Source organism: Leguminivora glycinivorella, chromosome 1 (assembly GCF_023078275.1).
Source record: "Leguminivora glycinivorella isolate SPB_JAAS2020 chromosome 1, LegGlyc_1.1, whole genome shotgun sequence".
Taxonomy (NCBI): Eukaryota; Metazoa; Arthropoda; class Insecta; order Lepidoptera; family Tortricidae; genus Leguminivora; species Leguminivora glycinivorella.
The window spans coordinates 32623688-32632945 of record NC_062971.1 but is presented as its reverse complement, the minus strand read 5'-3'; the positions used below and the strand labels follow the sequence as shown (position 1 = coordinate 32632945).

At 38.7% G+C, this 9258-nt stretch overlaps 1 protein-coding gene across 1 annotated transcript in view; it reads right to left on the bottom strand.

The window, feature by feature from the left end:
- Positions 1-290: 290 nt before the first annotated feature.
- The window catches only part of LOC125229732 (cadherin-related tumor suppressor), a 202811-nt gene continuing 193843 nt past the window's right edge, over positions 291-9258 (bottom strand). Inside the window, exons 8-9 of the mRNA XM_048134690.1 lie at positions 3805-9166; positions 291-3574 (exon numbers count right to left, since the gene is read on the bottom strand). Of these exons, the coding sequence (XP_047990647.1) occupies positions 964-3574; positions 3805-9166 (7973 nt within the window). The 3' untranslated portion in view covers positions 291-963. The remainder of the gene's footprint in view (positions 3575-3804; positions 9167-9258) is intronic.

Below are 9258 nucleotides of genomic sequence, written 5' to 3'. Positions count from 1 at the left end.
TAATTTTAATATCGATAAGAACGACACTGGCCAAACTGTGGCAACATTCGTTCACACTTACTTGTCAATTTGGTCCGTAGGATTATGGATTTTACTTTAGCTCGGCCCGGCTCTGGGCCCTTAGTCCAAAAGTAGATACTTAAATCCAATTGTCACTTTATACGATTTTTGTATTAAGAACAAACCATTAATAAAAAAGTGAAGTGGGAAGTGAATTTATCTGGGTTTGCTGTAAAGCTATTTAAAAAATTTAAGATTTTCGGGGTTTTGGTAAAAAAAGAGTCTTTATTTGAGTTATTTTTTTATTGTTTACATAAACATAAATCAGTCAGTCATCGTAAACAAAAAGGCATTTGGCACTTTGTTTGCTAACAGTATGGCTCGATACAATTTTAAATAAAATTTGATGTTGAAATAAATAATATTGCAAGACAGCAAATACGTAATAACTATGTGGTTCTAGTGAAAAGGGTTACATGTCTCATGCAGCGGAGGTGAAAAAAAGAGTAACATTTCATAATATATTGTCTTATTTTACCTCCTTTTCACCACGTCTGACCTAGACTTGTACTCTTTTTCACTAGAACCACAATTATGTAATTTGCCACCAACCAAACATTTTAAGAAATGTAAGAATAATTTGACATCTAAAGAATCACTGTTGTCTGCAATGTTATTTATAAGCTTATCCTTGATGACAATCTCAAAACTATTAAAACAAGACAGAAACTTAACTTCATTTCTTATGTACAAAGTGACTTTCTATTCTATATGTACATTCACAATATCCATTTAATACATTACAAATTCGCATGAAGTTAATTACAAAACACGATCAACAAGATATGGCAAGAGAATTGAATCTAGAGAGACCTTGATACAAGATCGCAACAAATATTTGTACAAAACTTAAAATTACTCCAGTCTATTTACAATATATGTCCTTAAAAATTACTTTATACATTACACGTATTCTTCTGATGGCTTAGGGGTGCCATTTGGGAGTCTCAAGGAGGAAGATATTCGACCGTTAACGGAATCGGGCAATTCAGCGATATCTTTAAATACGCCAATCATACTTTCAAAATTCGGACCCCAGTTGAGCAAATAGTCCCAACCTAAAGTAGCTGGGGCAGGCGACCCGTTAGCCTGCCGGTACAGCGCCGAGCCCACGTGCGGCGCGAGGTCATCATCCGACGCGACCAAAGTACTGAGAGACCCCCGAAAAGATGAATCAAAACTTTCATACGGAGGTGGTAGTATAGGCTTCTTTGAATTATTGCCGTTACTAACGTTGGGCCTTCTCACATCCTCTGGTTTGTCAGCGTTAATACTATTATTATCATACTCTACTTCTGAACATGTAAAGCTATCATTACCACTTTCATCGTCTGAGCCAGTTGAACTTCTATTGTCAACAGGTGGCGAGTGATGCCTGTGTGACATGTGATGACCGACCCCTCCACCTCGAGGTGCTTCGCTCGAGCTTGATACCGCATCTAAGGTAGACACTAGACTTGAAGTTCGCTGTCGTGCGTTCATTCTCTCTATTTCTTCTGCGGTTAGCCCGACTGCCCCCGAGCCTACGGAAACTACTTGAGGAACTTGAGGTGGGGCACTGGGTGTTTTTCTCCCAGCTGATGAACTCTGCCCACTCAATTGAGACATCACTGGACTGTTTAAGCTTCGCTCACTGTTGCTGTGAAGAGCGTCTTTACCAACGCCCCCTGAGCTTGATGTAGTTGCTAGTAATGCGCTCTGTAGAGGCTTCCCCGAGATATCGTGAAGAGTTAGTATCCTTGGTTGTTGGCTTAGTTCACTACTAGGAGACAATCGGGCTAGTGGCGTAGTTTGGTGTTGTCTTGGTTGCGACGGGGGCTGAGACGGTTGTGGTAGGACTCTCGGTGGATAACCAGCATGATGAGGTGAATGCCTATGTTGAGGTGTTTGGTGCTTGTGATGGTAACCAGCTATCGGAGGAGGTGTTGCTTTATATTTACGAATACCTGCAGCTTCTCGGAATCCCTTGTAATGATAGACAATATCTATGTCTGATGGCGCAATGGAACTGGCGTTTTCAAGGTCATAGTGCTCCGGTATCTCTGAGTTCAAATCCATTCCACTGGGATGGTCATGTGTGTGATGTGAATTATTTGTAGACGGTGGCGGTGGCGGATGATGATCTTCTCTTAGAGCTGGACTTTTTCCCACCACTTCACGCTCTATGATATCAGGTCTTTGAGGCCGTGGCGGGTCAATATTCATTATCTCACGATCTTTGTACTTTTTAGACAGTAACTCAGGACCAACAATATGACCGACGTTCCGCATAATATCGGCATTATCAGACATGTAGCTGTTCAGACTTGTTTCGTTACTGTGTAAATTTCGACTCATCATACTGTCATTGGTTCCAGCTATCAAGTTTGGTGCATTCAACATAGCAGGACCACCATTTTGTTTGGAATGCATTATACTTTTACCAGTTGGCATATTCCCCTTTTCTTTCTTTTGCTTTCGAAGACGGAATACAACGAAGGATACTAAGATCGCAACAATCAGAATAATAAAGAAGACGATGACAAGGGTAATGCCGATACTGAGAGGATCAGGATTTTGAGCTAGGCCCACTCCGAAGCTACTATGGCATCCAGCCAATATTTTTCCTTTGCGAATTATTTCTTTAAATATACTTCCGTTTCCAGTAAATGGTTGTACTTCATTATTGATCGAAAAGTTTGCTAGACAGCCTTCAAAATTGTTGTTACTGGTAACGGGTAAAAATTCAGTTTTTACGCCGCCTAGTGAAATTACTGTCAAATACGGGTCCAAGAAATCATGCACACCGGCGGCATCCAATTCTTCGCCTACATTAGCATCATCTACTATAAGGCGAATACTCCTTCCCAAAGAGAACAAAGTGACATTGTGCCATGTACCGTCAGCAACATCCACTTGTTCTATTTGTGTCATATTCACGATAGTATTTTGTTTTGAAGTGTAAACTATTTTACCTCCCATTAATTCTATCAAAGAATAATACTTGTCCGTGGCAGAGTAAAATAATATGCCTTCTTTACGATATGTTCTGAAAAAGAAAGTCAGTGATTTGGCTAGATTTCTATGTTTTTCAGAAAGTCTATCAGATTTTTTGTTCCAACCCGAGTCTTCTATGTAGAATGTCTCCAAAAGCTGCATTCTTCGATGTTTTTCTGAGATAGTATAGTAGACAAATCCATTTCCACCAACGGATATGGGCTGGAATGACGAACTGCAGTCTGGGGATAAAACATTGCCATCGCATTTGCAGTAATTTGACTTCCATCGATCTAGGCATTCACCGTTGCCACACACGTCCTTTTTATAACAAGCTCCTTTTTCTTCTCTACCACAATTTGGCTCAACTCCGCGGGATTTTATGGGATTAGTTAAATTTAACAAGCGTCCATTTATTGATATACTGTGGATACACCCAATGAAGTCGTCAGTGTGAATTTGTCCTGGGCGTTCGAGAACAGGGTCAGCTTTGTGAAGACCGCCGATGAGGAGGCGTTCGTTGTTGAAGTTTAATGTCCTGAAATAAAACAGAGGACTTTAATACATAATATCACTAATGAATAACTCCTTCAGGAATATTGCATATCCATCATCAGTCATCCCTTTATGTTTTTCTTAACTATATTGTATAGGTACATCCAATTTTCTACTAGACTAAAATAACCTATGTAGCTTGTAGGAGGATTTAATATGAACCTTAATATGACATTCCAAAAACGGTAACTTGGTAATTGATCAAATACGTACCCTGCTTGGCCAGTTTCGTCGTTGTAGCAGGAGCGGTCGCCGGGTTCGCATTCCATGCAAACGTCTCCATGGTCAGTGCAAGAAGTGACACTCAACGAGATGACACGGCCGTTTCTAGTTGCAGTCAACTTATACCATCCACCGTCTGCGAAATTTTTCCTAGTATTCGTGATAGCAACTGAAGCAATAGATGTCCTCGCTCCTCCGAATGAAAATACAGGGGTTCCACCTAAAAGCTCAATCGCAATAAAATCAGATCTTCCTCCTGTTTGTGCCCCGTAGTTGTACATTAGCAGCGCGTCAGACTTGGTTGTTGCATATATTATTGTAATATCGTTGGTTGAAGCATCCAAGGCCGGGAATTGCATATAAGATAGTTCGTTAAATCCGAAAGTAGAGCTCTCGCAATGAGCTCCGTATCGGCCGTTTGTACAGCTGCACTTATATCCAGGCTTCAGGCTTATACATATTCCACCATTGAGGCATGGGTTCGGTCTGCAAGAATCTACTAATGCTTCACACTCATTCCCACGATAACCAGGACGGCACAAACAGAAGAATGTTTTTCTATCCGCGCTTTCTTTACAAGAACCGCCGTTTTTACATGGATTCGTACTACATAAATCATCTCTTTCCAATTCGCACGTTTTTCCTTCTCGGCGAGGGGGACATGTACAGACAAAGTCATGACCCTGTTTTCGACATTGACCTCCAAACCGACATGGATTTGGAGAGCACGGATCTTGTCGTTTTTCACATTTATCGCCCATAAAGCCTTCCATACAGTGGCAAGTGAACTCGTGCCGCACTAAAGGTGATGACAGAATCAAAGCGGCACTTTCTGTTATTTTAGTTTGGTCTAAAACTTTTATTGAATCGGAACAAATACCATTATTTTGACATTCGTGAAAAGAACAAGGCATATAAGATACAATTATTTGACTCTTTAATAACTTTGACATGTCACGCTCTTTGGCTTTCAAGTGTTTTTCTGTAAGCTCTCTCTTCCACACTGAATGATTCCCTTTAGTAGCAATTGTAAGATATAAGTTGCCATCATCCTCATTAATACTGTATAAGTAAATACTTTCTGAGTTTTTGAGCCCTGTTTTAAGAATTTCAAGCAAACTTCTGTAATAGTGTGTCAGGAAATGAGATGCCGTCATATTAACAATCCTTAGAGTTACTGACTGTTCTACTGTATTATTTTCAAAAGAGAAGTATTCCACGCTAACGGATGAGACCACGTCTCTGTGAATTCCATCATTACCGGACACAGAGAATGAGTATCCTTGCCCTGGTCTTACTGCGTTTGTGTGTAAATCACACCCCTTTTTAACAGATAACATTGAAAGTGTGAGGTCGGATGTCGAGTCTTTGATAATTTTGCATTTGTAGTCACCAACAATATCTGGATCATTCGGTTTAACGTCGGCTATTTTTCCAGATGGTACTTTATTGTTGAATGCATAAACAAGTACATGCACTGATCTTGACGTTGGTGGGTTGTCATTACGATCTAGCACTTTTATTGGTATTGTATAATTTGATGACATCACGGGTGTCCCACTATCTTCTATCTGTATGATTATTTCTAAATAAGGCGTCAGTTCCCTGTCAATTTTTTTAGTAGTCAACAGAACCCCTGTATGTTTGTGTACTTTAACATAATTTTGATGTTTTCCTCCTATGATAGAATAAGAAAATGGAGCACCGTTTGGTGGAAGATCGGGGTCCTTTGCAGTAAGTGTTGTTATGCTAGTATTTGGTGGTTCGTTTTCAAAAACAGCGCCATTAAAGTTAGTGACATCAAATATAGGCCCGTTATCATTAATGTCAGTTAGGGTTATCATAACTGTGGTTGTACCAGTTTGGGGTGGAACACCGGTATCGATGGCACCAACGATCAACGAATATGTGGGTATTGTCTCTCTATCCAGCTGTCGTGCAACTTCTATTTCACCAGATAATGGGTCTATTTTAAAATCTTGATTGATATTTCCTCCAATTATTGAAAAACTGAACTGATTATTCTGCGGGCGAACATCTTTGTCAAGGGCTTGAACTTGTATAACTTGGTGTCCTATGTTAGCACCTTCAGAAATTACTGCCTCGTAGTTATGACGCAAGAACTCGGGTGGATCGTTACCATCCTGTATAGATATTATTACTTGTGCTTCGTCAGTGTCGTTTCCATGTATTCCTCCTGAATTTTTGGCTAGTACTGTCAACACTACTCTATTTTGGGTTTCTCTGTCTAAGTATCGAGCTACTCTAATAACACCAGTTTGGGAGTTAATACTGAAGCCTTTATCATTACTAGAACCCACAAATAGGTAGTAAATTATTCCATCATCGCCGCTATCTTGATCAGTTGCTTGAATAACGCCAACATTTGTGCCAACCTCAGCTGATTCCGATACATCGAAGTGGAATACTGGCTGAATAAACTTCGGGTAAAATTCATTTACGCCAGTAATTTCTACTAATACTTCAGTCATACTCTTCATTGTAGTGTCTGGATTTGCAGCCATTATCTCAATTTTATATAAAGATTTTTCTTCATAGTCAAATACTTCTTTTGAAAATATTTCGCCAGTATTTGAATTGATACGAAATAGAGACTTTATTTCATTATTTGTAATGGTATATTTAATAATAGCATTTTTAGGTGAATCGATATCAGTTGCCTTCACTGTGAAAATAAAACTATTGACTGGTGAATTCTCTGGCAAAAAGGCGTTGAAGTGAGTTTGGTTGAAAAGAGGAGCATTGTCATTGATATCTGTTAAAATGATTGTCAATGTAGCGGTTGTCTGTTTTGGTTTAAAGCCCAGGTCACTGGCAGTTATATTCAATCGATACTCTTGAATTGTATCGTAATCAAGTGGCCGTAAAATGCTAATCGTGCCTGATACAGGATCAACTGCAAAGTCTTTTCCAACATTCCCAGATGAAATAGCATATCGGACTATTCCGTTTGGGCCTTCATCATCGTCACTGGCTTTAACTGTAAGTATAGAAGATCCGGTTGGTTCATTCTCTGGTACGATAACTTGATAGCTTAGTGCTGTAAATTTAGGGGCAAACATATTTTCACCGGTTACTACGAAAGATAAATACGTTTCATCTGATTGTGGAGGAACTCCACGATCAACAGCTTTTACTTTTAGCTCATAATATTGACCAAGATCGTAAAACTGTTTCTTGACAATTACCCAACCGTTTCTTTTATCAACGGCAAAGTATGTAGAACCATTGCCTCCAGACACGTAATATTCAACTTCTGCATTAATTCCAAAGTCCATGTTATCTTCTGCAGTTAGTTTGACAATTTTTTCACCTAAAGTAGCATCCTTTGGAACGGGTACCAATTTTTCGTGTTCATTAAATTTGGGAGAATTATTATTTGCATCGACAACATTAATAGTAACTAAGCATTCTGATGACATTGGTGGTTTTCCATTATCTGTGGCTATGACAATTACGGAATATGTATTTTCAGGAGAAGAGTTTATCGATGTTCTTTTATATCTCAGGACATATTTGCTTAATATTTCACCTGTCGCAGGATCGATGGTAAATATATCAGAAGGCTGCTGTAATGCATAAGATATTATAGAATTCGGCCCTTGTTTATCCCTGTCATTTGCGATGACTTGTCCTACAAAGCTATTCTTCTTTTGTAATTCCGGGAAATTGAAGCTGTAGTAAGAGTACTCAAATTCTGGAGCGTTATCGTTCTGGTCTTGTATAGTTATTGTTAAAGGTGTTTCGGATCTCCATGCTCCATCGATTGCGGCAACTTTCAGAATGTACTCGTCTTGAAGTTCTCGGTCTAAAGATCCAATGACAGTCACATTACCGCTAATGGGATCGATAACAAACTTTCCACCTGGGTTTTCAACAAAACTGTATGTTGCATTCGCATTTGGCCCCGAGTCTAAATCAGAACTAGTTACTTTGATTACAAATGATCCAATTTCTGCATTTTCCGTAACGTTAACGCTAAATAGTCTTGTAAATCGTGGTGGATTGTCATTTTTATCTAAAACAGTTACAATAACTGTTGAACTTCCTACCAATTGAGGAGTTCCATGATCATACGCTTCTACTAATAATTCATAGAATGGAGTTGTTTCTCTGTCTAAAGCCATATTAGTATATATTTCTCCGCTTTCAGCGTCAATTTCAAATGTTTCTTCATAATCATTAACCAATCTGTAATTAATTCTACCATTTTCATTTGAATCCTCATCATGGGCTTCTATTTTAATGACAAGTTGTGAAGGAGACTCTTCTTCTAAAATTGTGGCATTGTAGAGTGCCTGTTCAATGACAGGTGCATTATCGTTTGCATCAGTTACTTTGATTTCGATTTCTATAAAAGATTTTAGAGGTGGATTATCTGAATCTCTTACTTCAAACCAAACTTCATATAAAGGCATGGTTTCATAATCAAGACCTTTTCCGGTGACAAAAACTTCTCCACTCATTGGCTCCACTCTTAAAGCATCACCCACATTGCCACCAGCAATGGCGTATTGTAATAAGCCTGTTGGACCTGTCTTTGGTGATGATGCTGATAGTCTTGTAACTAAGACTCCCTCAGGTGTATCTTCCGAAAATGTAAAGGTTAATTTATTTGTTACGGCAAATTTCGGAAAATTTATAACTGACTTTGGGATAAGCTTTAATTCAGCTGTGCTTTGTCTCGGAGCGGTACCTGAATCTGTGGCAACTATGATCAAATTGAAAGTTGAACCACTTTTGCCTCTATATTTCATGAGATTTTCTTCCGCTTTTATTACGCCCGTTTCGTTGTTTATAGTAAATAAATTTTGATGTTCGCCTTTCAAGTCATATTTTATTTTCTTGTTTAACCCTATATCGCTATCTGTAGCTTTTACACCAAAAATAAAGTCTCCCGTTACTGTGCGATCAGAAATGTAGGTTTCATATTCAGGTTGAGAAAAGGTTGGCGTGTTGTCATTTTCATCATCCACAACAATGGTAAGATTGGCAGTGGCTGTACGCGGATCAGTTGTGGATGAATCCTGTGCCATTATTATAAGATAATAGACATCCCATTCTTCTCGGTCTAATGATGCATTAGTTGAGATAATGCCTGTAAGAGCATCAATTTGAAATCTTTCGGATTTGTCACCCAGAATGCTGTAACGAATTTTGGCATTATTTCCAATGTCTTTATCGGTTGCTTTTGGCATAAGTATTATAGTTCCTGCTGGTAAATTTTCCTTGACTCTCGTTTTGTAACTTTGTCTTTCAAAGATGGGGCTGTTGTCATTGACATCTTGTATAATTATTTTTACTGTACCAGAACCGGTTAAAGGAGGTGAACCTGTAAAAAAAAAACACAACAAATTAAATCACTGCATTTTTAAACGAAGAATGCAAGAAAAATATATACTTAATGAATATGAAATTAATCTT